General features: G+C 55.4%; 1 protein-coding gene across 2 annotated transcripts in view; it reads left to right on the top strand.

Annotated features, from left to right (window-relative positions):
• CEP104 (centrosomal protein 104) overlaps window positions 1–26,281 on the top strand; it is a 35,370-nt gene that overhangs the window by 2,878 nt on the left and 6,211 nt on the right. Inside the window, exons 2-20 of one of the 2 annotated variants that reach the window (XM_086715480.1) lie at window positions 611–761; window positions 3,543–3,716; window positions 4,108–4,246; window positions 6,021–6,083; window positions 6,391–6,467; window positions 9,585–9,753; window positions 10,212–10,367; window positions 11,542–11,763; window positions 13,492–13,686; window positions 14,521–14,688; window positions 15,283–15,456; window positions 17,024–17,200; window positions 19,779–19,985; window positions 20,347–20,463; window positions 22,500–22,539; window positions 22,744–22,810; window positions 23,354–23,462; window positions 25,523–25,661; window positions 25,821–25,888. In XM_086715480.1, the coding sequence (XP_086571606.1) occupies window positions 649–761; window positions 3,543–3,716; window positions 4,108–4,246; window positions 6,021–6,083; window positions 6,391–6,467; window positions 9,585–9,753; window positions 10,212–10,367; window positions 11,542–11,763; window positions 13,492–13,686; window positions 14,521–14,688; window positions 15,283–15,456; window positions 17,024–17,200; window positions 19,779–19,985; window positions 20,347–20,463; window positions 22,500–22,539; window positions 22,744–22,810; window positions 23,354–23,462; window positions 25,523–25,661; window positions 25,821–25,888 (2,574 nt within the window). In that variant the 5' untranslated portion in view covers window positions 611–648. Of the gene's footprint in view, window positions 1–610; window positions 762–3,542; window positions 3,717–4,107; window positions 4,247–6,020; window positions 6,084–6,390; window positions 6,468–9,584; window positions 9,754–10,211; window positions 10,368–11,541; window positions 11,764–13,491; window positions 13,687–14,520; window positions 14,689–15,282; window positions 15,457–17,023; window positions 17,201–19,778; window positions 19,986–20,346; window positions 20,464–22,499; window positions 22,540–22,743; window positions 22,811–23,353; window positions 23,463–25,522; window positions 25,662–25,820; window positions 25,889–26,281 lie in introns of those variants that run through there. The other variant, XM_086715481.1, reaches the window with a different exon arrangement.

Genomic DNA, 26,281 nt, shown 5'->3' with positions numbered 1-26,281 from the left:
ATAACAAAGTGCCACAAACTGGATGGCTTAGGACAACAAAACTTTGGAGGCTAGAGGCTCGAAATCCAGCTGCCGGCAGGGCCACGCTCTTTCTGAAGGGGCCACCGCCCCTGCCGGTCCCAGCTTCTGGTGGTGACAGCAGTACTTGCCGGGATGGGTCGTTGGCTTGTAGACATATCGCCCCGGGCGCTTGGCCCTTTCCTTGGCTGTGTGTGTGTCTGTGTCTCCTAAATGGACTCTGGTGCTGCTGTATCGGGCCCGCCCTGCTCCAGGACGCCCTTATCCCAACCTCATTACATCTGCAAAGACCCTATTTCCGAAAAAGGTCATATTCACAGGCACTGGGAGTTAGGACCTCAACCTATCTTTGGAGGGACACAGTTCAGCCCACAACGTGATCATGTTTTTAGGACATGTGTTTGGGAAAAGTCAAGGTAAATGATCCCTTAAGTAGAATTAGAGGCTCCTGTGAAAAATGCTTAACAAAAAACTAGATTCTTTCAAAGTGATGGGGAAATTCTGAATATGTTGTGAATTATGTCGTCTGTTAGCAAGGCACGAACTGACCCTTTCCGTGGTCTAAAACGTTGCCGATTCCTTTCTCTTAAAGAAGTCTTTCCTGCCCTTACAACCAGCCCGGCGCCCAGGATGCCGCACAAGATTGGCTTCGTTGTTGTCAGCTCCTCTGGGCACGAAGATGGCTTCAGTGCCCGGGAACTAATGATCCACGCACCTACCGTCAGTGGGTGGAGGTCACCGAGGTGAGGTGGGCCCGGCAGGGGTGGGGGGGCGAGGGCGGGCCGGCGGGCTCCCTTCCTGCTAAGTTTCTGCTCTATTGCAACTCAGGCCTCAGAACCACACTGCTGTTTTCGTGCCGCGGTGCCGTCTGCGTAGTGATGCAGTGGGCGTTTTCCCTCTTTCTGTGTTTTTAAAGAAAATTCGTTGGATCTTTTTCCCTCAGAGCATTAAGTGACGTTGGCTTCAGAAATGCACAAATACGGGGAGAGGGCGGAAACTGACCGGCCACGGTTGTTGAACTGTCTCCCCTGACTGTCCGCCGGGCCTCGCGTCCTCACTGTGCCCCGTGCCGGCTTGTGTGTCTGCAGGTCCCTGCTTTCACAGCCGAGCTCCTGTGGGCAAGGTTTTGTTAGCCCCAAACTTTAACCAAGAACGTCTCTTTCAATTGATCGTCTGGAATATTTGTACACCTTTTAAACTGTCCGTTGCTTGAGTAACATTATACGAGTTGGTATTTTTCTGAAACTAAGCCTTTTCCTTAGAGGTCGTCAGTCTTCCCCAAAGGTGAAACCATAGGAGTCCCATCATGCAAGTGCCTGACAGGCTTCCTGCCTGTGGGGCCAGCTCCCCAGTGCGCCCCACCCCTCCCCAGTGTCCACGCCTCTCACGCTTCCCACCGTCCCGTTGTGGCCTCTTCAGTGTCCCTCAACGACAGCTTTGATACGTGCACAAACTCTGTAAGCTGCATTTGAACAACTGAGTTACAGGCCCGGTTTTTGAAGGATTTTAAAAAGCCTAGAACTTCTGATTTTGTCTGGTGTCTTATTTTTCTTTAAATAATTTTGGAGGTTTTTTGTTTTTTTTTAACATACTATAGGATTTTCAGAGTGTCCTTGTGCCCAGAATGATCTCACCACCGAGTATGACGTTTGTGCTTAGCATTTGAAAATAGTAACTATCTTAAACGTCTAAAGCCACACTTGACCACCGTGAGCGACTGAGGAGTGTTCGAGTCACAAGCTGCTGGGTTCCTGGTTCCCGGTGTTTACTAGCTGTCTTCTGCTTGGTTCTGGTTCCCGGTGTTCACTAGCTGCCTTCTGCCCCAGAGCCATCTCTCTTACGAGCTTTTCATCTTTAAAACCTCAAAACCTTAGTGCTGGCAGATTTCTGGTGACTGTGCCTCCGGGGCGAAAGTCCATCAGATCTGTGCTCACCCGCCCCGTCACCCCTGCACGTCCCTTGGAGCTAGAGCTGGACTTAGAGGCTGAGCAGATTCTCCTGCATTCAGCCTGGTGTTCCTTTGTTCACTCTTCCCTTCCTCTTTTCTGTGTGCTGCTGGGAAGCAGGCACTCGTCATGCAGCAGTGGGGAGGGAGGGAGGCCACAGCGGATGGGGAGGAGGGCCCCAGCTGGCAAAGCAGGGGACCAGGAGACTGGCTGCACGGGATGGGGGAAGGTGGCAGGGGTCAGGAGTTTTTGTCTGTCACGTCTAATAACATCTATGGGTGTCTGCGTGGAAATGTCAGGTCACAGCTAGATCGTAGGCTTGGACCCAGGCAACGTTTAGTTGGGGCTCCTTGACGCAGGAGGTTTCTAAAGCCGTGGTCAGATAGGTCCCCTATGGTGAGTGTGGGGAGAGGAAGGAGCCTGGAACCCAGCCCAGGGGAGGGCGCCCTAAGGTAGGAGGAGGCCAGGAGCTGCGGACTGAACAGAGCAGGACTGGGAAGTCCACTGCACATGGCCTTGGCCAGAGTTGGCTGTGGCAGCATATGCCCTGGAGGGACTGGGGAGGGTGCGTGAAGAGCTGAGCTGGTGGCCACAGACAGCTCCTGCGTGACATTGGCAGCCAGGCCCCAGTGCGGTCACAGGAGGGGTTTCTTAGGATGGGGGGTTCTTAAGAGTGCATCTGTGTGTTGTTGGAAGTTTCGAGGGCAGGCTGGCTCTATCACTGTTCAGGAGGCTGGGGGGGGGGGGGCGGGGCACCGGCAGGGACACCACCCCATTCGGGGAGTGAGCAGCCCCATCTGAGGTTCTTGTCTTCTCAGTGGAGAGGGAGGCGCCTGGAGAGGTGGCGGAGGAGGGCCAGGGAGCACAACCAGGGGGCAGGAGTGAGCACACCCTGCAGGCCGCCGAGCCCCTTCTACCCGTCCCCTCCTTGGGTGCGTCCCCCTCCCGGGGCCCTGGATGCCCCACCATTGTGAGCCAGGGTGTGCCAGCTCAGCGGGCGCGGCGTCTACTGCCCACACGCTGTGCTCTGTTGTTCATCGTGATCAGATCACGCAGCGTGAGGGCTGTGCTGACACTGCGGTTCTCTGACTTCCAGTGTAGGTTCTTAACGCGCTGTGTCGCGTACTAAGCAAAATTAGAAGCTCCACAGTGGCCAGTCGCAGGCTTCTGCGGACCACCAGGCACGCGTGGCCCTCGCTCAGTGTTGATTCTTGCCCGGCACCCTTCGCTCGGGATTCGCCAAGCACATGGTTTTCCTGAAGCATCTGGGTTCCTGGGGAAAACCCTTCGGCCCTGCTTGCCCACTAGAACAGCCTCTTAAGACTGAAGTATTGATCTCGTGGTAAACCTCAGGTTTCATTTTGGACTGTTTTCTACCGTGAAAAGTCTGACTCACACAGGTCGGGTGTGAACTAGAGCCTCAGCCCCTCCTTGCGAAGCTGGAGGCTGGAGGGAGCAGCCGTGCCGCGTGGGGCCCTCACGTCAGCACCCGGACCGCCTTGCTACGTGGGGAGCGCCACGCACATGGCTGGAAACCGCAGCCGTGACCGTGTGGGAAAAACAATGGTTTGCTTTCAGATTTTGCCAGTTTCCGCAAGAGATCGTTCTCCAGATGGTGGAGAGGTGTCGAATAAGAAAGCTGCAGCTGCTCGCCCACCAGTACATGATCCCCAGCAAAGTGGAGTTCTACGTCAGCGAGAGCCTGCCCGAGTACTTCGTGCCCTACCAGGCGGAGCGCTTTCGAAGGCTCGGGTGAGCGTGACCTGGAAAGGTCTGGTGGGAACTGTCAACCCGACTGCCTGTCTCAGTGCGATGCAAACCAACGGATCGCCCCCTGCAGTTGGTCCTGTGTCACAGACTTGTCTTTGCTGCCGGGGGACATGGTGTCTGAGCAGCCGCCCCACGTAGAATATGCTCTGTAAGCAGGGCTGTCGTTTTCATCCATAGAGCTCGTCTCTGCCTTCAGATCTAGAACTTGTTTTAAGAAGCCTGGTTAGAATGCAACTTCTGAGCTTTTTCCCTAGGTCTTTCCACTCTAGACTTAAGTTGTATTTAACCCTGTGGAGTTCAGTGGTAGCAGCGGCCACTTCCGCTGCGCAGGACGGTCCCTGTCAACGTGACTCTGGCGCGTGCTCTCTTTCAGCTATGTCTCTCTCTGTGACAACGAGAAGACGGGCTGCAGAGCCCGGGAGCTGAAGTCCGTCTACGTGGACGCGGTGGGACAGTTTCTCAAGCTGACCTTTCACGAAAACCACCTCAACAAGTACAACATATATAATCAGGTGAGACGCGGGCCCTCCCCTTGACCGCCCCCCGCCTCCTGGTGGCATTGCGTGGGCCCGCACCCCTTGGCAAAGACATTTCAAGTCTTTCTCTAAGATGGTAACTTTTACGGAAGGGCGGTAGGCCGTTCCGAGCCACACTGTCCCATCAGGAGCCGCTGCCGCACACGGACGTTGCACCCTGGGGGCCTGGGCACCCAAGCGCGAGGGGCTGCGCGGGTTAACTGGACACTGGAGTTCAGAGGCTTCACGTGAGGAAGAGAGTCATTTCCACAGTGAAGTGATAATATTGTGGCCATGTTCAGTTTAAAATCGACGTCATTCTTTTCACAGTTTTTTACTGTGTCCATTAGAAAACTTGGGGCATCTGGGTGGCTCAGTCGGTTAAGCATCTGACTCTTGGTTTTGGCTCAGTTCATGATCTCGCAGTTTGTGTGATCGAGCCCCGAGTGGGGTTCCACACTGACAGTGAAGAGCCTGCTTGGGATTTCCCTCTCACCTCTCTCTCTGCCCCTCCCTTGTGTGCACGCACACACTCCCTCTCTCTCTCTCTCTCTCGAAATAAATAAACTCAAAAAAAACAAAAAGGAAATTTAAAATTACCTGTGTGATTTGCACCGTTTCTGTTAGAGGACACTCTTCTAGGTAAACCCACTAAATTTTGCAAGATAAATCAACCCCCTGGGAGAAATTGGGGATGTGATGAAATGTTGCATGTAGTCAAGCTCCAAGCAAATAGCTCTCATCTTTTCCTTCCTCCCTTCCCATCTTTCTTTTTCTTTTCTCTTTTTCAGTTTTGTTTTGTCTCGGGCATGATTAATGTAGTAGAAATCAACTGTGTCCACAGCAGACTCTTAATTAGCACAGATACTTTCAACACTCCCTTCCCCCTCCAAGAGGAATGGAAACATTCCACCAAATCAAAGTTTTATATTCAGCCAGTGACTTAGAGGCAAGCTCTGAGACGTTACTTGGTCCATTGCAGCCATGCTTGACCATAAACTAGAAGACTGACACTTTCTCCTCCCCATCTTGTGTGTGTGAACCTGCAGTTCCCCTCACTTCATTCTGGTAGTGATCCTCAGGAAAGGGAGGATGTGGGAAGGGGACTCCTCCCCCTTCAGGGAATCACTGATCCAGACAGACTGAGGTACGTCAATGTAGAGTTTCAGTTCGTTGTCTAGTTTACCAAGATCATGTGGATGGGCCCCAACACTTGACTGTGAGGAAGCAGTTCAACACGAGGCTGTGTTAAACCTGTGGAGGTTTTGGGGCGCCTGGGGGGCTCAGTCGGTTACGCGTCCAACTTTGGCTCAGGTCATGATCTCACGGTCCACGGGTTCGAGCCCCATGTCGGGCTCTGTGCTGACAGCTCAGAGCCTGGAGTCTGCTTCAGTGTCTGTGTCTCCCTCTCTCTCTGCCCTTCCCCCCGCTCGCACTTTGTCTCTTTCTCTCCTTCAAAAATAAATACACATTAAAAATAATTTTTTTAATTAAAAAAAAACCAATCTGTGGAGGTCTTTTAGCCTTTTTTGTTTTAATATACTTTAGACGTTAAAATAGCCACTCGATTTGGTATTAGAATATCAACTTATGTGATTCGTAGAAACTATTCGTGGTAATTCTATACACTAGAATTCAATACACTTGGCATTTTACAATGAATGTGCTTTGATGTACATCATCCTCGATGACAGTATGAGTGGGCAGCTTGTCTTAAAGGGAGTAAGTCACAAATCTGATACTTAATTTCTGTTGGTCAACTCTCCCTTAGGTTGCTCTGGTTGCAGTAAATATCATTGGAGACCCTGCAGATTTTGGTGATGAAAGCAATATTGTAAGTTTGGGAAGTTTCATTCCTAGAGAAGAAAATGTATTTCTAGCAAGAGGGGATTGATCACTTTTGTCACATAAAGTGTCCTCTTGAAAATGTTTATAAAATTGTCTGTTGAATAACTAGCAGATAATTTTTAGCAGCTATAGTGTATTAAAGTTTCTTTCACTCAAGAATTTGAACTGTCCTTCCAAAAGACTAGGGTCCTTAAAGCCTGCTGACACCTTCCTATCACGTCACCTCTTAGTTAAGGTTTTGTGTTGATCCTGTTTTCCTCTGAGACGCTAAGCAGAATGTTTTGCTCCCAAAGACCTCTAGAGAGAAGCTGATTGATCATTATCTGGGGCACAACACCGAGGACCCAGCTCTGGAAGGAACTTGTACTGGGTAAGAGTCCCTCCTCCCAAGGCCATCAACTCCTGTGACGCTCCTCAGAATCACCAAAGTGTGAGTCACCTCCAGAGGATTCTGGACTCGAGAGCCTCTCAGTTCAATTCTGAGCTAGATAAGCCACTGATGCGATTGACTTAAATACACTTAAAGATTAAGGTCACTGTTTTCTTTAGCACATCTTCATTTATTGCCCTTCAGAGACATCTTCATTTCTCGTGTGTTCAGGTATTACTGGAAAGTTCCTAAAATGCATGCAGGTAAAGGATCTGTCCACCGTGCTTTGATATTTTATTGGCACAGGCAACTTTCTGGGTAAGAATTAAAGGAATTAGTTGACCCGAATTGTCAGTTCCTAGAGCCTTCATCTTATGTCTGCTTTAAACACTCCCCGCTCACACGCACCCTGTGACGGCTGGGCTGCAGGCCCAAGGGAGGCTCCCCTGGGAGCGAGGCTCACTGTCCACTGGTGTGTGTACTTGGGACACAAGTGCCTCCTGAGCCACAGAGAGAATCTGTCCATGTTTTATGCAAGCAGAGGAGCCCGGCTTAGGAATGAATTACTCTGTGTCAGCAGTCTGGACTGCCTTGCTTCCTGCGGAGCGTCCCCGGGCCCGCCGCCTGGCAGTTACGGCATGGGTGTAAGGATGTGAGTAGGGACACTGTCCCTACGTGTGTATAAAAATAATGAGGAAAGTGACCTCTCACCTCCACAGGCCGCTCGGCCTCCCGCAGACGCTCCCTGCGCCCCACAGGGTGACAGCAGTGCCCTCCTTACCTTTCCGGGTGAGGACTGACAGTGATCCCTCCACGTCCGTCAGCACCACCCCCCGGACGGCTCCTCGGCTCTGCCCTCAGTGAAGCCCCAGGGGTGGAACAGGGACCGCCACCTGTTGGTCTTAGTAACAGGTGGTTACTGTTCTGGTTGGTCTTAGTAGCTCCCACAGAAGTTCTTTAGGTTATTTGGACTCTGTTTACGTTAGTTCTTTATCAAGTTAGCCCGCTGGAGCGGTGGTACACAGCGTGCCCATCCTGACTCATCCGCAGGGCTTTGCTGAAGGCACAGAGAGGTCGGTAGAAAGCCTGTGTGCTGTGTCGTGCGGCGGCACCAGGCATAAAGGTGCTCGGGTCACCGCCAGGAGGTACTCGTGGACCGTGGGGAGACCCGCGCTCCTGAAACTGCCCAGCGCCCTGGAATTGTGACCAAGGGGCCAGAGGACAGGTGCCACTCTTCTCTTTGTGGCATTTTCATAGTGAGATGGAGTCTTTGCTTTCATCTCTAGGACTTTTGGGCAAAGCAACTTTGACTGAAGAGTATAGAATAGGTTTAGGCGGAAATGGTTAATCTTGTACCAGTACCAAAGCATGTTACTGCCTGGTCATCACTGACCTTTGTTTCTTTTTGAGAGGGAGGGCAAGAGTGAGCAAGGGGCAGAGAGAGAGAGGTGGGGGGAGAATCCCACAGAGGCTCCACACCGTGCAGAGCCCAAAGTGGGGCTCAAGTTCACCCAACACAGGGCTCAAATCCCTGAACCGTGAGACCGTGACCTGAGCCGAAGTTGGATGCTTAACCGACTGAGCCCCCCAGATGCCCCTAGCTGTTCTCTCTCCCTTCCCGTCATCGAGATTAATTGATGTTGTTCTAAGCTGCTGAAGCTGACCCCACCACCAGGTCTGGTGGAGTGCTGAATTCCAGGGGTGGGGAAGGGCTGGGGGGCTGTGAACAATGATATCAGACAACTAGGCTTTTATGATGAGTAATATTTTCATCAAAATCTACCTATATATAAATTTTTTTTAACGTTTATTTACTTTTAAAGGAGAGAGAGACAGAGTGTGAGCGGGGGGGGGGGGGGAGACAGAGAGAGGGGGGACACAGAATCCGAAGCAGGCTTCAGGCTCCAAGCTGTCAACACAGAGCCCAACACGGGGCTTGAACCCATGAACCATGAAATCATGACCTGAGCCAAAGTCAGAAGCTTAAATGACTGAGCCACCCAGGCGCCCTCTGTATATAAAAATTTCTGGGGCGCCTGGGTGGCGCAGTCGGTTAAGCGTCCGACTTCAGCCAGGTCACGATCTCGCGGTCCGTGAGTTTGAGCCCCGCGTCGGGCTCTGGGCTGATGGCTCAGAGCCTGGAGCCTGTTTCTGATTCTGTGTCTCCCTCTCTCTCTGCCCCTCCCCCGTTCATGCTCTGTCTCTCTCTGTCCCAAAAATAAATAAATGTTGAAAAAAAATTTAAAAAAAAAAAAAAAAAAATTTCTAAGCCAAAGCCAACAACTGGCTTACTTTGTGTAGCTCATACAGCAGACGGAGACTCTGAAACATGTCCTCAGCATTTTTGTTGAGCGGTTACATTGGCATTGCTGTTTTAAATGTCAGACCCAGGAGAAGGCTGCCAGCCTGCTGTGGAATTTGAAAGAAAGAGTGGGGTGACAGTTAATCATAAATGGGCTGTTCAGATAACCAAAAAGGTCATTTATTCCTGGAAGGATTTTTCTGGTCTCCCCAGGAGTTGGGATGTCCCACAGATGGACACTTAGAGGAGAAGGCCAGGCAAAGTGCTTCTCCATCTATGGCGCCCGTCAGAGGGTGGTGCTGGTGTCAGGCATGCTGGGCGCCTGGACTCCTGGCCCCACAAGTCAGACTCCTTAAGGATGGTGCATAGAAATGTGTTCATTTTAGTTCGGGTTTTCCCCGTCCTTCAGATGATTGACGTGCACTGTCCTGTCCCCGGTGCCCAGAACAGAGCTGGGCACGGAGTCTGCACTCAAAGTATCTGTTGAAGAGTAAATAAAACGTTAAAAAAGGAATAAAATTTAAAAAAAAAGAAATACCTGTTGAAGAATGCAGCAAAGGCTCAGACGCCCCAAGTACAGTTTAACTAATGGCCAAGAGCATAAGCTGTGGAGTCAGAAAGACCTGCTTGCACTGAGAGCTGGGTGACTGAAGCCCGTCACAGTTTTTCTGAGCCTCTGCTTTCCCAGGCAAGAAGGCTCCAGGAGCAGAAGTGGTGGGGGTGCCGTGTCTGCAACCCTGTCTTCGGCACTGGACCCTCGGGGCTCCCTCCACCACTGCCCTGTCCACTCTGAAATACCCGTTTCGTTCCTTTAGGAAATCTGACTACATTTCTCCACTAGATGACTTAGCTTTCGATATGTACCAAGATCCAGAAGTTGCCCAGATTATACGTAAATTAGACGAAAGAAAACGCGAAGCCGTCCAAAAGGAACGTTACGACTATGCCAAGAAGCTGAAACAAGCTATTGCAGATTTGCAAAAGGTACTGCTTCTGGAGAGAGCGGCCCCCCCTCAGTTCTGTGAGAAGGCCGCCCGTGACCCCGATGCGTGGCACGACAAAGGCCCGTGGACGTTTAGCGTGGGTCCAAAGACATAAGCAAAACGAAGTTAGGGACGGTCCAGCCCCTAGGTTAAGCGTAAGTGAAGGCACAGGCCCCGCCTCTTCAGACCTCGTCCTCCACGGCCGCGTCACTGTCCTGAAGTGCCAGGGAACCCAAGAGGTTTATGGTCCCTGTGACTCGCGCAGGGTCTTAGATGCTGGGGCAGGGACACGCAGCGCCCCTCATGGGCCTGCGTGGCTGCTGCTCCGTGGCCCCAGCCCAACCCCCCTCCCCGCCCCCCCCCGCGAGTGATGCCGTCACCCAAGCCTCGTGGGGCAAGCCGTGCGTGTGCCCAAGGCGCGCGGGCCCGCATGAGGCAGAGTGACCCTGTGTGCTTCAGGTGGGCGAGCGCCTCGGGCGGTACGAGGTGGAGAAGCGCTGCGCAGTGGAGAAGGAGGACTACGACCGCGCCAAGGAGAAGCAGCAGCAGATGGAACGGTTCCGCAGCCAAGTGTACGAGCAGCTGCGGCTGCACAGCCTTGTGGACGCCGAGCTGGTAGGTGCGCGGGCCGCCCTGAAGGGCCGCTCGCCCACAGCGTGCATTTGTGAGACACACGTGGCCCTGTGGCGCTCAGGTCACAGTTCAGATAGGTGACCTCAGGGGCACCTGCGGGGACTCAGTCAGTGGAGCACCCAACCCCTGATTTCAGCCCGGGTCACGATCTCCTGGTCGTGGGTTCGAGCCCCGCGTCAGCCTGCTCAGGGTTCTCTCGCTCCCTCTGCCTCTCTCCCCTGCTTGTGCGTGTGCGCACGTGTGTTCTTTTTCTAAAATAAAACTTTAAAAAACTTTCTTAACTCAAAGATCCAAAGAAAAGATAGGTGACTTCAGCTCCCTCGGCCTCCGTGGGAGGTGCTGCTGGACACGAGCGGTGAGACTCACGGGGGAGGAGGAGGGGAACGGGCCGGGGCCCGTATCTCCCCGCATCTCCCCAGCCCGGTTTCCTCGTCTGCCAGCCCTTCTCACGTGTGCCTCGTGGCCTCGGGAGCATCGAGTGTGAACAGTCCCGACAGCCCCGGCTCGTTAAAGACGGTCTCCTGGGAGATGCCGTACCTCGGACCTTTAGAGCCCACACGGGCAGTGGTGTCCATCCCACATCACAGGCTAGGAAACTGAGGCCCAGAGCCGCTACAACGGAGTCCGTGTGAGAACGCGCACCCTGCCGCGGCACTGCTGGGCTCAGATCCGGCCCCATTGCTGGCGGTGTGATCTCAGGGCCATTCCTCGATTTCCTTACCCTATGTACGAGGCGTACCTCAAAGGAGATTGTCCGGTGCACTTCCCTCCGTGCCCAGTGCGAGCTAACCGATGTCACGATGACACAGAGGCACCCGCTTTTGCAGCCACAGGGCGTAGCGCACAGCCGTGCCGGGTTTGGGTCTCGCCAGGCGCGCTCTGCCCACGTACCTCGTCTCTGCTGGCAGGTGTGCACGCGCACTTCCGCCCTGCAGTGACCCAGGCTGTATGCTCGCGGTTACGCTGGCGCTCTGGCGTGCCACCACTTCTGTAGCACACACAGCCGTCGAGAGACGGGTCAGATGGGGTGACAGGACTGGGGGCCACCGTCGGTGCACACGGTCCATCTGCCTTCCTCAGCTGTCGTGCCCTCCCCCCCCACCCCCAGAATGGCGCGGCAGCAGCCCCGGGAATGAAGGGTCCCGTTTCTCCCCAGGTGCGAAGGCCTCCTGACCTGCCCCTGCAGCCCCTGGCGCACTCTGGCAGTCCTCGCCACCAGCAGCCAGCGCTCTCTCGACCGCGAGAGGACAGAGCCCCAGAAAGCCTGCGTGCAGAGCCCTTCCTTCAGGAAAAGCCTCCGGCACGTCCCCTGGGCCCTCCTCAGCCCGCCACAGCGGACCAGGCCCCGCCCGCCGCGGACCCTCACTTCAGGACCCACGTAGGTAACTCAGTTTCACGTTGGGTGCAGCACAATCAAGAGACATGCAGTGAGGACCCGTTGGTGCCCGGGCTCTCCCAGCGCAGGGATCAGGGCACATGCCTGCACAGCCCCCACCCGTCCCGCGTTCCAGGACAGGGACGTAAGTGCCGAAGCCTAAGCAGCCTGCAGGTAATCACCCCTTCCGGGGAGGCCCTGTGTGCACTTGGACCGGCCGGGCCTCCCACCGCAGGCGGCCTGGGACACGCTGGCCTCCGGAGCCTGTGCTTCACCTGTAAGCAGGCGCAAGCAGCAGCCGGAAGGATTGCTTCCAGGAATAAATGAGACAGTGTTTGTGCGGCCTAACATAAGCTGCCTTCGGTAGACCCTCAGGACGAGTCACGTGCTTGTCACGTACACATGCAAGGTACCGTGCTTCCAGAATCTTCTGTGTTGTAGGTAACAGAAAACCCGGCTAAACTGGGGGCCTGCTGGCTTCAGTAACGAGGGACTCGAGGGCCCGCATAGGTTCGGGCTTGGTTTGATTCAGCAGCTCAGCAGTGTCCTCGACGCCCGCTGCCTTCCTGTCTCAACTCTGCTTCCTGTGGGTCCGAGGCGCCCTGGGGCTGGACCTGCCACATGGCTTCAGGTGCACACGGCGTCCCGTCCAAAGGGACCGTGCACACCTGAACGTATCCGTCACGTGCTGGCCCAGAAGTGTGACAGGGACCAGAGGAGGGCCTCACCAGAGCTCCCGTCCGTGCGCCAGGCGGTGTGGCCGGTGGCCTCTGGGAGGGGAGGCAGGGTGCCAGGCGGGCACGGGGAGGGTCTGCTGCAGCCTGAGGCCCAGGAAAGCCAGCGAGGACGGCACTGGTGTGGCTGCCTCCCCAGGAGCATCTTGTCTGTAACTTCATTGCTTTAAGTCATATTTAATACCTCGGCACATGATACTCTAACGTCCCCTTTGTTACCACATCAACGTGTTTTACAGCAGAGTAGATTTTAGAAGATGAGAAACTCATTCTCGCACACGGTGTACCCCCCGTTTATGTCTCAGTGGGTATTAAGTGTGAGTGAAGTGTCCCGGTGACACCTGCCTCGGGAAATGACTCAGCAATTCTGCTCTGACTTAATTTTCTGGAAGTCTGCTACATACTTACTTGTCGAGTTGCGTGTCAGTCTCCGCGTGGGGATGAAGCCCCAGGAGGCGGGGAGTCCGTGTCGCCCACTGCCTGGGCCAGGGGCCCGACGAACACCTGTGGGGCTGAGCGCCCGCCCGGAGCAGCAAGAAGAGCAGAAGGCTGCCCTGAGGTCCTCGGCTGGGCCGCCTGTCTTCCTAGAAGTCTGCCGGATGACAAGCACGTTTAAAATGAGGCCTGATCGTTATTTCTAAGTCATAAAGTATGGAAAAAAACAGAAGTCTTGTCAAGAAAACGCAATGACTTGTACCCTAGTCAGTTCCATGTCCTGTGAACTGTAATTACCAGCAGTGAATAGCACCTGACGCAGAATTCGGGCCACTTTGTTGTTAGGTCTGTAGTGAACTTAGAAAGGAATAGAGACCCTGTCTAATTTTTCCTATTAAATCCTACCATCGTGTAAGTTGTCCTAATCTGATGAAACTGATATTTAGCGAAATACTGTTGTTCAGACCAGGTAAGCACAGAGCAGTAAGCCTGCAGTGTAGACATGGTGTTGGCAGTAGGGGAGCCCCGCCGGAGCTCTGTAGCCGCCCTTCCTCTCCTGTAGCTCCAGGCCGTGCCCTACGATGAGCGGCCCCTTCCTGCTACCCAGAAGCAGCCTGTGGCGGCCCTGGAACCAGAGAAGAGTGACTGGGATAGCAGCGAGGCTCCCAGAGGAGCTGCCACTGGGGAGCCGGAGCCCTTAACAGAGAAGGCATTGAGAGAGGCCAGCGCTGCCGTGGACGTGCTCGGAGAAGCCCTGGTAACGAGCGGGCCCCGCGGGTGGGCACGGGTCACGGGGAGGGACGAGGGTGGGAAAGCGCCCACGGCTCTGTGTCTGAGATGTCCTTGGCTTCCTGTTGTCCTTGTTGTTCAATTGAAGCCTTCTGATAATTATTAATTATATAAAACAGCAGATGCATAAGCTAGAACTTAAGATTTTATGAACAAGTATTGAAGATACTGTCTAGTATTGCCAGAGCCCGTGTTGAAAATCTGCCCCTCCCAGAACACCTGCTAAACCGGGGGGGCGGGGGGGGGCGGGGAATGATGGCAAAACAAAACAGAGGATGGCAGTCTCCTCTTTTTTTTTTTTTTTTTCAACGTTTATTTATTTTGGGGACAGAGAGAGACAGAGCATGAACAGGGGAGGGGCAGAGAGAGAGGGAGACACAGAATCGGAAACAGGCTCCAGGCTCTGAGCCATCAGCCCAGAGCCTGACGCGGGGCTCAAACTCACGGACCGCGAGATCGTGACCTGGCTGAAGTCGGACGCTTAACCGACTGCGCCCCCCAGGCGCCCCAGCAGTCTCCTCTTGAAATGAGCCCAGTGGGCCTCTCCCTGGTCCCCGGGCCCCTGGGCGCCAGCTTCACAGTATTTCTCCTGGTGGAACTTCTGATACTTTCCGTATTTTAGCAGGGCCTTCAGTGTTCTGCGTTAGAGAAATTATTCTTTAAGTGTACGTATTAATTCTGTTCTCACGAGAGATTTTTCTCCGTCCGGAACAAACAGAGGCTGGGGTCGCAGGGTCCTGGGGGGCGGCGTGACATCACTGAAATGCCTGCACGGAGTAAGGCAGCCTCCGGTCTGTGGTAGGTCGCTGGGGCCTATTCCAAGACGTGGTCGTACCGGGAAGATGCGCTGCTCGCACTGTGCAAACAGCTGATGCAGATGCCCACTGGAGCCCCCAAGGAGGAGCTGAAGAACGTTCTGCGAGCGTCCATCTTCCTCGTGAGGAGAGCCGTCAGAGACCTCGTGACCCCAGTGAGTCCCCTCCGCCCCTCAGTGGCCCCGGCTCTACGGGTGAGGTGCCCCCGGGGCTCGGGGTAGCCCAGGAGGGGGCACGGGTGTCGCTGGGAATCAAGGTTCTGTGGCACGAAGCGTGCTCAGCGAAGGGCGTCGGAGTCCGTCTCCGCCCGGCCACGCGCCCTACTCTCGAACGGCACCAGCTTTGCCGCGCTCTTTAAAGCAGCATTCGCTGAGGCCGGGCTCCCCGCCACCCGCAGGCACTCAGTTGACGTTTTTATGTTTCACAAGCCCAAGGAGCCCGGGGCCATTAGCGAATCCCCCGACCCCACAGGGGCCGTGACAGTGAGCTCGCCCAGCGGCACCGCCGTCCGCATTTCCCCGGCCCGGCAGGAAGGTCAGGTGCTTGGCGTCCAGGGCGAAGCGGGTGCCTCCTGACACGTGAGGTGCGGGCACGTGTCTTCCCAGCTCGAGGCGCCGTGTTCAGGAAGTGGTTTTCAGCTCGCCCTCTGCGGCCCTTCCCGCAGCACGTGATGTTCAGCACGATGCTCATGTTTATCGTTCACAGTAAATGTCAGAGGAGCGCCTCGGCTTTTATCACTTTCTCCTTAGGTCTTTCAGGCTTCTTTGAAATTGCTGAAAATGATAATTACACAATATATTCCCAAACACAAACTGAGTAAGCTCGAAACGGCCCACTGTGTGGAGAGAACCGTTCCCGTTCTGCTCACCAGGACCGGAGACTCCTCTGCTCGCCTCCGCATCATAGCTTCCAATTTTATCCAGGTACGGATGCCGCCGTGAAACTTGAAACGGCAAAGAAGCGTGTCACTGCCGCCGTTGGGCCTTGCGAGGTTCTGTCTCCCCAAAGAGCATCACCCATTCTCCTTCGTGACGCCCTGCCCTGCGTCTCTTGTGCTCTGAAAGCTGAGTTTTGCCTTAGATGTAAACTTCGGTAAAGTATAGTTTGGCTCGTCTGGTATTTGTCTGCGTCGACACGCGCTAGTAACTTCTAGTGAAACTAGACGGAAAGCTGAACCAGAATAGGAAATCGGGGGCAAAGAGATAAACGTGCAATGACCTCAGTCTAAGTAGTTGTGTTCTTGCCGCAAACGAGCCTCCTCCAGGCCAGGCATCGTGGGAAATCCCGAGGGAGCTCTTGCCCCGAGGTCCATGCTTGGGCTTCAGCAAGTCTGTGGACCCCGTAAGTCCTGTACAGCATTCTCAGAGCGATCCTTTTTAGTGTGAAGAACCATCGATCTCGTTTTGTTCAACAAACTTGAGTTTGTGGAGTATGAAAAAGGAGGAGGGAGTTCTGCTAATAAGGTAAAAGTGACCCCAGAGTCCTACAGGACACCCCCTCTCGCTTGTGACTCAGTTTGGGGAGATGGCAGTTTTCAAAAGGGGTGTTGAAAATGAGAGCGTGTCTTTCCTCCATGAAGCCGTTTTCAAGACCTCTGGTTTCTGAGTAGTTTGGAGGTGCCGCGGTGCGGTGCCCTAGTCCGGCAGCAGACCGCAGGGCCAGCCGTGAACGAGCTGTGGGCAGGGTTGGCTGCCCACGCACCTGTGATCGTGGGCAGAGTCCCTCAGGGGCCCGGATGTAAAGGGAACTTCTGGAAAAGCCAGAGGCTGTTTGAGGGGGTATGGCCTGCTGACTGTTAACGGATTTTTTTCCATATTGCGGCCCATATGCTTTAGTGTCCTGTCGTTTTCTTTCTGTGTCTGGTTGCTGAGTGATAAACACGTTAATTACAGGAAGACGTGTCTGTTGCTAGTGGACTTACGTGCTGTCCTGTGAGCCCCCAAGGCCCCCGTCCACCAGCCGTCTGTGACTGCTGTGCTCTCAGTTGATGTTTCCTAAATAGTAGCACAGCACTCATTTCTTTGAGAATTTTAGAAATTAGAAAACCTTTTTCTTACAGTTGGGAAATCCTGAGAAGAGAAATCTTAAGTTTTCGATCACATTTTGTGGAAATCTTTCATTTATCTTTGGGTGATCATGGTTTTATTTCTCATGCTTTAGGGTTTTTTGTTTTTGTTTTGAGAAGGAGCAAGTGTGAGTGGGGAGAGGAGCAGAGGGGCAGAGGGGCTGGGAGGGAATCTTAAACAGCCTCCACGCTCAGCACAGAGCCCGACACGGGGCTCAATCCCGTGACCCTGGGATCACGACCTGAGCCGAAATCAAGAGTCGGACCCTCAACCGACTGAGCCTCACGGGCTCCTTTAGGGTTTTATTTTTAATCAGTACACCTGGAATAGAAACACGAGCATATTTGGAGGATCATGCTAAATTATACTAAGTGGCCTCTAGCGTTTTCCAGTAAAAATTAACAAGTTCTGTTGGTTTTTATAGGAAATGGCCTTGTTTAAGGAAGTTAGGTCTCTCCAGATTATCCCACCTTACTTGGTACAGCCGTTAAAAGCCAACTCTTCGGCTCATTTGGCAATGAGTCAGATGGACCTCCTGGCCCGGCTCCTGAGAGACCTGGGCACCGGGAACACGGGTTTCACCGTCGATAACGTGATGAAGGTAAGTGCACCTGTGTGTGTGCTGCCGTGGCCTCCGCACGGGAGGTGGGCCTGGGGTGTGGTGGGTGTCCGGTCACTGCTTGTTGAACGAACAAACGAATGCATGACCTCAGAAAGACAGTCACTGTTTCGTGTCACAAACGAGTGCACCAGAAGTCTCCCTGCTGTTGGCTGTGCCCCGAGTTGGTAACTGGTCTGTACAGATCTTGGCCGCAGTGGACAGGTCACAGAGAGGCGGGTGCCGAGTCCGCAAGAACGTCAGGTTTACGGAAGTGCAGGGAGTTTGTGTGCCTGGACAACCTAGTGCAACTAAGAAGCCGCTGGAGAGACACGGCCACAGCAGAGGCCCCGCGTCCCTGGTGCCACATGGCCCGCACAGAAGCTCCGTGCATGCCACCAGCGTGTTGGCCGGACGCGGACACATGGTGCCCGGTGCAGCCGCCCCGTACTCGCTCCTGTCGGTGCGGGAGGGCAGAGTCTGCGGCGTGATTTCAGTGCCGTCTCTCCCTCCTCTGTGGACTCCGCGTGCCTGGCTCCCGTAGGAGCTTCGACTTGCAGTCTGTTGGCCATCAGTGGTCGCTCCTGAGCTCCTGTCTCTTCTTCTACAAATGCCAGGGGCAGCCGGTGGTAGCCCCCATACACAGTACCCAGCCGCCTCCACCACTTCTGGCGGCAGCAGCCCCGCGGCCACGGGGACCTCCATGTTTCTCGCCCCCACGTTCACTCCGTGCTCCCCAGCACAGAGCCTGGAGCCTGCCCCGCACACTTAAATTCCTGTTACGGGCGCCCCGCTCCACGGTGCCAACGTCAGCATCGGTTCTGGAAGCTGGCGGGGGCGGTGCCCGCGGCTCTCCCCTGCAGTCCTGGTTCTGGAGGAGAGACGGCGCTCTGGCCCACGCAGGCCCTCAGGGCCGCCGCTTCCTCCTGGGTCGCCACCACCAGCTTTCACGCACAACCTGGGAGGTCACTGAATGAAGGAAGCGACGAGAGGGTGGTGAGGGTATCCTTATGGGCCAGGCTGCTCCCGCCACACTTCCTGTGACCGCAGTGGCCCCCACACACAGGACCTGGGTAGGGTGCCACGGCTGTGTGCACTGAAGAAGGAGGCTGGCCTGTCGAGCCCGTAGCCACATTCGGGTCCATCTGAATGCTGGAAGGAGTGATCCTGATGGAAGGAAAAGAAGAAAGAAATGAACAGAAGTGGGAAGGAGGGGTCAGTTACCGCAGGAGCAAAGTCCCTGCAAAGGGTACAGAGCAAAGTACCCTTTACTCTGGTAAAGACTCAGCGGGCTGGCTGTGTGTGGAGCAGGGAACACATGGGCTTCACGGAAGCCGGACCCGATGGCAGAGGTTCAAGAGACAAGAAGGAATATGGAACGCCCCCTGGACGTCTGAGAAGGTGAAGTGACTGGAAATGCCTCAGTCGGTGCCCTGTGCACCGGGGTCCCCGTGACACCTGCGGTGGCCAGTCACCACGTGCCTCAAGTCTGCAGGCACAGTCCACGCGGCCCACGACTACGCAGGAGAAGACGGGGTCCCAGATTCGAAGGGTGTGCGTGAATGCTGGAAGTGACCTAGCGATGGACCGCACTGTCCAGGCTGGACGCCCAGGGCAGGGACGGCTGGAGGGAGGTGACAGACAGGAGGAGACGGTGGTGGGTGCAGGAATGGACCGGAGCCCCAGTGGGGTTGGGGAGCTGTCAGGGAGGGAGTACAAGAAAGTGGGGAAGGGAGGAGACCTGGGGGCGAGCCGCTCCGGGGGGCGGTGGGGGGTAGGCAGGCTCTGGGGTAAAACCAAAGAGCCTGTGGCCAGGCTGACGCCGTGGGAAGTGAGCAGCCTGGCGCCCAGACCACCACGGGGAGGTGTCGGTCCGCTGTCGCGGCAGCACCATTCTGCGATGGGGTGAACGTGTCACCACAGGTCCCCGTGACAGCGCCTGCGGCCGAAACACATGGGCGTCCTTGACAGAGGAGTGTCGAGCAGGAAAAGAAAGCTCCAGAAAGATAAGCGCAGGATGCTGTTTAAAACATTAAACACACCATGGTACACGCACACTGATGCTAGTGGACTAGTGGACGGGTAGGAGCTTGCAGGCCTGCTTCGGGAGAGCCACGCCTCCAAGGAGCACAGGAGGACAGTGGGCCCAGGAGGCTTCCACTGGAGACTCACGCCATCACCGCGGTGCCTTGCTTCTGAAAGACAGAGGTCCCACAGAGACACGGCAGAATTACAGCTTTGGTGATGTGGATGGTGGATGTGTAAAATTTACCACCTTTGCTCTCCTCCGTGATTGGAATGTTTTGTAATATTTAACGTGAAGTTTATGGAAGGTTGTAACCTAAACAAATGCTTGTTAGTGTGTTAAGTGGAAAAGAGTAAAACAAAGTTACATATACGACCAGAGTTCAATCACGTGTGTGAGACACACGGTGAGAAACTCTCTGTCATAATGGAATTGTGTGGGTGGTGGTCTGTTTTTTGAATTTTCGTCATGTGCCTTTATTTCTTTTATGCTGGAAAAAATACTGTTATTATAAGAATCAGTAACCACAAGAACCCCTCCCAACTTTATTTTTAGTTTTCAGTGAGTGCCCTGGAGCACAGAGTGTATGAGGTTCGAGAGACAGCGGTTAGAATTATTTTGGACATGTATAAACAGCACCGGGCTTTTATTCTAGAGTACCTCCCTCCAGACGACAACACCACGCGCAAGAACGTTCTCTATAAAACAATTTTTGACGGATTTGCTAAAATAGACGGCAGACCTACAGATGCTGACACGAAGGTACGCTAGTTTGTGTGAAACTGTGATGTGATCCTGTAGCGAAGGGGTTATTTGGTCCCCAACCAAAGTGACAGAGGAGCTCCACGTAGAGGAAGCCAGCACCCTGAGCTCAGGTGCAGGCCCTTCACTTGCTGCCGGTGCGACCCTCAGTTTCGGAGCAACGACAGCTGAGAGAACGTGGGCGATTTTATCTGCCAGTAAATGTTTTCAGGCCGATCTGGCGAATTTACTTTGAACCCTCATTACATTGTCAGTGACCGTTCTAACATATAAGAGATGTAATTGATATGCCGTAATTCCCTCCCAATTTCGGAGACCATCCTAAAAAGCTGTTCTAACGAAAAAATAATTTTCATATCAGGCACAGAAGAAAGCGGCTACAGAAGAAGCGGAAAAACAAAAGAAAGAAGAAATTAAAGCTTTACAAGGGCAGTTGGCAGTGCTCTCCGAAATTCAGGCCGGAGTCCAGCCTGGCAAGGTCAGCGCATCCTTCCCCGGTCGCCGCTGTCGGCCCCCCAGACAGACGCACGGCAGGCTCGCGTGACTTTCTGTGGCCTCAGGCGGGTGGCTGTGTGTGTTCTCTGCTGCGAGTGCTTCTAAAACTAGTCTGGGGTGAATAAAGGGACCTCCCACTAGCTGCTCTGCGTTCGATTCTGGGTCCCCACTCTTCACCTCCGAGGCGGTGGCACGAGCGGCTCGCAGCCGCTAATGTCTAAAAACAGGGCTGCCTGGGGGGAGGTTTCCTAGAGAGGAAACTTCTGGGCCAAATGGTCCTGGTACAAGGACATTTCCTCTCCGGAGCTCCCGGCCTCCTTCAGGGGCAAAGGAGGAAAATATGGCTGAATGTGAAGATGCGATTCCCGTGCACTAAAAAGGGGGGGTTCAGGTAGACCTTCCACCTCAGGGAGCCCCGGGTCCTCCGCCTCGGGGGGACGTCGTCCGCGGGGGGTCAGGAGGTGCTTGGGGGATATAAACACCGGCTGCGTGCCACTGATTTCGTAATTTGGTTCCTTGAGTAGAAAGAACATCTCTCTAAAAGAAAGAAAGGGGGAGAGGGGGTGGGCAGTAGCCACGGAGGAGCGTGAAGTGTCAGCTGTGCGGGAGAGAAGGTTCCAGGGCGTGGCGCCCAGCAGCGTCCCTGCCACGAACAGTGCTGCTCTGACCTTCATCCCTTGGGTCCGCCAGTGGGCTGGGGACGGTGTGTGCCAGAGAACAGAACAGGCAAAACTCCCCATCCCCAGGGACCCTGTCCTCTCTCGGCGGCATCCAACAGCAATCCAGATACTCAGGGAGCTTGTGAGAGAGAGTGGGGGACCGCAGAGGAGCGGCTTCGGAGGAGGGGCTGCCGCCTGGCGCCTTGCTCCGGGGGGCCTCTCGTGGAGCTTGTCTTGGGAAAGGCCTGGCGACAGGAGGCCAGAGCCCAAGCCTGAGCACCAGGGGCCCTCAGGGGCGGCCGGAGCCGGGCGGCTGGCACACGGGGCACCAAAGATAACGAGCTGAGTGGACAGCTGAGTGACTCAGGAAGCTGTCTGAGGGTTTCAAGCAAGAGTAAATCTGCTCTCCGAGGCCTTCACAGGGCCACCAGCCTTCACGCAGGAGGACTCCTGAGTAGTGCCCCCAGCCTGGAGAGAGGACCGTGCGGGCAGAGGCGAGGAGGGTGGCCTGTGCGTGCGTGAAGTGCAGCCTAGGATTCGCCGGTGGGCTCGTGGAGGTTGCGTGGGGGGAGGGGGAGAAGCCCAGATCTCTCCCGGTTTGTGCCCCAGTTTGCACCTGGGGCACTGGAGCCTCGTCCACAGCAGGGTGGGCGGGGCAGCTGCTAGGCCTGGTCAGGAGAAGCCGGGGCCTGGGACCCCCAGGGAGAGAAGGCTGAACGCTTGCTCATCCACACAGGGGGGTGGCGAGCTGGGGGGCCAGGGAGGGCACCCCTAGCATGAGCAGCTAGGAAAGGGGAGACGGCTGAGGAAATGGCGTTTGAGGGGCACCCTGGGCATCCACAGGGCAGGGCGATGGTCACGTGCTGCCCAGAGCTCACAGCACCAAGGTGAGCCGCTGGAGAGCCAGCGGGGAGCAGGGGAGCGGGGAGGGCAGGGGAGCGGCAGCAGGGACAGGAGCCTGAGGCAGGGACTTGAGAGGGTAAGACACGTATTTGGGCGTTGGGAGCTCACAGAGCTGTGTTACTTGTTGGTAGAAAGTCTAAAAACAGGGCCGCCTTGGGGGCTCAGTCAGTTGAGCATCTGACTTGGGCTCAGGTCATGATCTCGCAGTTTGTGGGTTCAGGCCCCGCGTCGGGCTCTGTGCTGACAGCTCCGAGCCTGGAGCCTGCTTCCGGTTCTGTGTCTCCCTCTCTCTCTGCCCCTCCCCTGCTCATGCTCTGTCTCTCAAAAATAAGTAAATGTTAAAAACAAAAAGAAAAAAGAGAGTCTGAAAACAGAAGAATGTGCTTTCAGGGTCAACACACCCTGGACAGACTGTGTGCAGCCATTTGTCCCTGACCTTTCTGCTCTTGTGTCTTAGGAGGCGACGGCAGGCCCCGCGCTGGAGGCAGACAGTCAGGGTAGGTGCTCGGTCCCCTCGGCCATTCAGCAAATACTGGAGGGCGGGACATTGTACGACCTTTGTTAACTCACGTGCTTTTAAGTGTATTTCACACCAAACTGGTTACTAAAACTTTGAAAATAATTTCTACAAAAGGTCATTTTAAAAAATAACCTTTTTTTTTTTTTTTTTTTTTTTTTTCATTTTTTCTTTCTCATTTCAGTTACGGAAGGAGGGAAGGCAGCCGCATGTCCTGCCCTGGAAGTCCCCACCGCTCACTACTTAGATAAGTGCGTGGGGTCATCCTCAGCCCGGTGTATAGAGATGGAAGGGACCGGCCACATAAAACGCGACTCAGTAGATATTTTCGCCCCAGCGTACTGCGAGCCTGTGGACTGATAGGCTCGCGTCACTCATTTGTACAAGTTGGAAAATTGCCCTCCACGCTGACGGGCTTAACTCTGGGTGTGTCCGGTTTCCCCGCACTTTACCCAACACTGCTTGGCGGCCGATTGTCAGAGGGCTGTTAAAGGTACCAGATGTGACAACAGCGAAGCACATCCCCTGTGCGGCCGCCACAGCGCGTGTGCAAGGAATTTCAGTAGAACACCTTTGCCTTTTTTTCCGACGCAAGTTAGCGTTTCTGCCTGATTGTGCTGGTGGGTTAGAACTTGTGGGACCCGAAGCCGACTTGTGTCAAACAAGTGGGCCGCCCCCCCCCCCCCCCCGCCCACGGAGCCTCCGGCCAGGGCAGCAGGCCGCCCAGGGAAGGCGAGGGCGCGCGTGCGTCCAGGCCCCTCCGTGCCTCATCTCTCGCTCCTGTCTCGTTTCAGTTTATGTATCTTCTGTGGGGAGAGGAGTGAGTCCTTCACGGAGGAGGGCCTGGACCTGCACTACTGGAAGCAGTGTCTCATGCTGACAAGATGCACCTGCTGCAGGCAGGTCAGGCGCCCGGCTGCACGCGGTCCCTCCACAGCCCGTCACAGACCTGCCCCACGTGTAGCGCTCCCCGGGCAGAAGTCGCGGGGAAAGTGGCTGAATGGCTGTCACCCCGTTTTCTTACTTTTTCCCGCTATTTTAAGCGAGCCGTGTCCCACGTACGTAAACGTGCAGGCGCACCTCAGCGGTAGGGTTCCGTTCCGGACCACCCCGGGAACACACAGAGCGCAAGAAAGCGAGTCACGTGACCTTTGTGGCTTCCCGGGGCGCAGGGAAGTTACGTGTGCTGTGGCCTGTGGTCTGTTCAGTGTGTGAGCCGCACCTAAAAAACGACGTGCGTGCATCACACACGTACTAAAAAACGCCGGCCAGCATTTGGGCTTCTGGCAAAGTCCTATTCGCTGATCACAGGTCACCGTCACACGTACGACAGTGAAAATGTTTGACGTGTTGCAAGAATTATTAAAAAACGTGATACGGACGCAAAGTGCGCAAATGCCGCCGGGACGGTGGTGGTGAATGACCCCGTCAGTGCAGGGTCGCCGCAGCCCCTCTGTCTGCAGAGAACGCGGCATCTGCGAAGCACGTGACAGGAGGTGCCCGTCCGTAAAGCCATGAGTGTGAGAGCCCGTGGAGCCCCCACAAAATAACATACCCGTGTCCCCAGCACCCAGGCCCCTCAAAATGCACCACCTCCCCCCGCCCTGAGTCACCCCACCGTCCTGATTTCTGACACCACAAGTTAATGTTGCTTGCGTTTTGGGTTTACGTGATAGAACCCTACAAAATGTACCTACTTTATGTCAGGTTGGTCTTCCAGCTTTATAGTGTTCCGTTGTTTGAGCAGTCCACGATTCATCCCTCCATCCTACTGTTTTTGGAACTCAGGTTGCGTCCGGTTAGAGCCTATCACGAATAACGCTGCCACAGACATTCTTGTATCGCTCCCAGTGCGCCTGCGAACGCGCCTTTTTGGGTGCACCCCCGGGGGCAGAGTGGCTGGGCGAGCCAGCACTGGGCTGCGGGGCTGACGCAGGCCGTGCTCCGGAGGGGTCTTAAGGGCGTGGGGGGCTGTGCCACATCCTCGCCAGCTCCATGGTTCCTGCCCACAGTGAGGTGCGGCCCCTGTCCATCCATCTCTTGGCCACCCGAGTGCCCTCTTTTGTAAAATAGCTTCTAGTCTCTTGCTCACGTTTTGAATTGCGTTGCCGGTCCCGCTCTACTGATCTGTAGTCATGCTTCAGGTGCACGGACCGGAGTCCTTGGCCAGCCCCAGGTGCCATAGTTGCCCTCTCCCGCTTGGGGTCTGGCCTGTTTGTCACCCCAGTGTGTCTTTTAAGTTTAAACGCTGTCCACCTTGTTCTTCTTGCCCGTGGTTTACGCGTTGTGTATCTTGTTTAAGAAAACTCCCACCCCCGGATTTGCATGTCTTCTCTGATGTAGTAAGGCCTTCCTTTTAATAAAGGAGGAGAATGAACTTCTGGCCTCTACCTTGGGGCTCTTGCAGGCTACACAGCAGCTCTCAAGTAGGCAGAGCCCCCCCCCACCCCCCACAGCCTGGCAGTGCAGACTTCTAGCCTCCCCCCAACTCCCAGCCCGTGTTGGTGGCTGGATTCCCAGCAGGTGTATGAGTCCGTGCATAGTGGTCACTCCTGCTGAACGTGCCTGGGTGGTGAGAGACTCTCCTAACAGTCTTTTTGTGACCCCGTCTCTGCACATTCTTACAAGCAACAGGGAGGCGGGATTTGAACCCAGAGGCCACACGGCTAAGCTGTTCCGCGGCTTCCTGCGTGTGCTGCGGGGGTTAGCCATTGCTCCTCCGTCCCCCACCTTGGCAGTGTCCTCTGTGCGCTACCACCATAACACGAGGAGGGAGACACGGGGGCCACGGGGTCTTCAGCAGAGTATAGCGAGCACCTGAGGAAGCCCCCTGGGGCCGGTGGGGTCAGGACCGAGTGAGAGAAGAGGTGTGCGTGTTCCGCCCCTGGGGAACAAGTGCAAGGTGGTGCCGCACACGCCCCGTGCTCTCAGCACCCTGCTTCCTTCTGCATTTCTGGATGCAGGTGGTCGAGATCTCCAGCCTGACGGAGCACCTGCTGACCGAATGCGACAAGAAAGACGGGTTTGGAAAGTGTTACCGCTGCAATGAGGCTGTTCTGAAGGAAGAGCTGCCCAGACACATAAAAGCAAAGGATTGTAATCGTGAGTGCCTGCTCGGCCCCGCCCAGACCCCTCGGTGCCCGCTGTGCCCCGGGCCCTGCCCGGGGAGGCCCCTTGTGGAGCGCTGGCCCGTCCCGTGTCTATAGCTCCTGGCTCAGGTCTCGGGAGGAGCTGAGCCTTGTCCCGCTGATGCCGTTTCAGCCGCCAAACCGGAGAAGCTGGCAAACCGCTGTCCTCTGTGCCACGAGAACTTCTCACCGGGGGAGGAGGTGAGGACCTAACTGGAGCGTGACCCTACCTGGGGCTGACCCGGCGACGATGCTGTCAGGGCTGGGCCGCGGGTGGGGGACCGTGAGTGTTCGGGGAGCACCCTGGTCCTGCTTCTGGTCCGCTTGACATGCTGTCACCTGCCGTCTCCCGTGAGTTCTCCCTCCTGTAGCGCCGTGGACCCTCTGCGGGGGCCTCAGCTCTGGGTGGGTGAGCACGAGGGGCTTTCACCTCTGTCTGGGCGCGGCACCCCTCTGTGCGCTGGGGCCCTGAGTGGCGTCTGGGCCAGACGTGCGGGTCTCTTCTCATTACTGCCATCCAGCCCAGTGCAGTTGGGAGGTTCTACCTCGCAGACGACTGCAAGCTCTCCTCCCTTCCCTGGCACCGGCGACTCT

Source organism: Puma concolor, chromosome C1 (assembly GCF_028749965.1).
Source record: "Puma concolor isolate L17-30 chromosome C1, mPumCon1.1.hap2, whole genome shotgun sequence".
NCBI lineage: Eukaryota > Metazoa > Chordata > Mammalia > Carnivora > Felidae > Puma > Puma concolor.
Note: the sequence above shows the minus strand (reverse complement) of the source record. Positions and strands in the feature narration are given on the sequence as shown.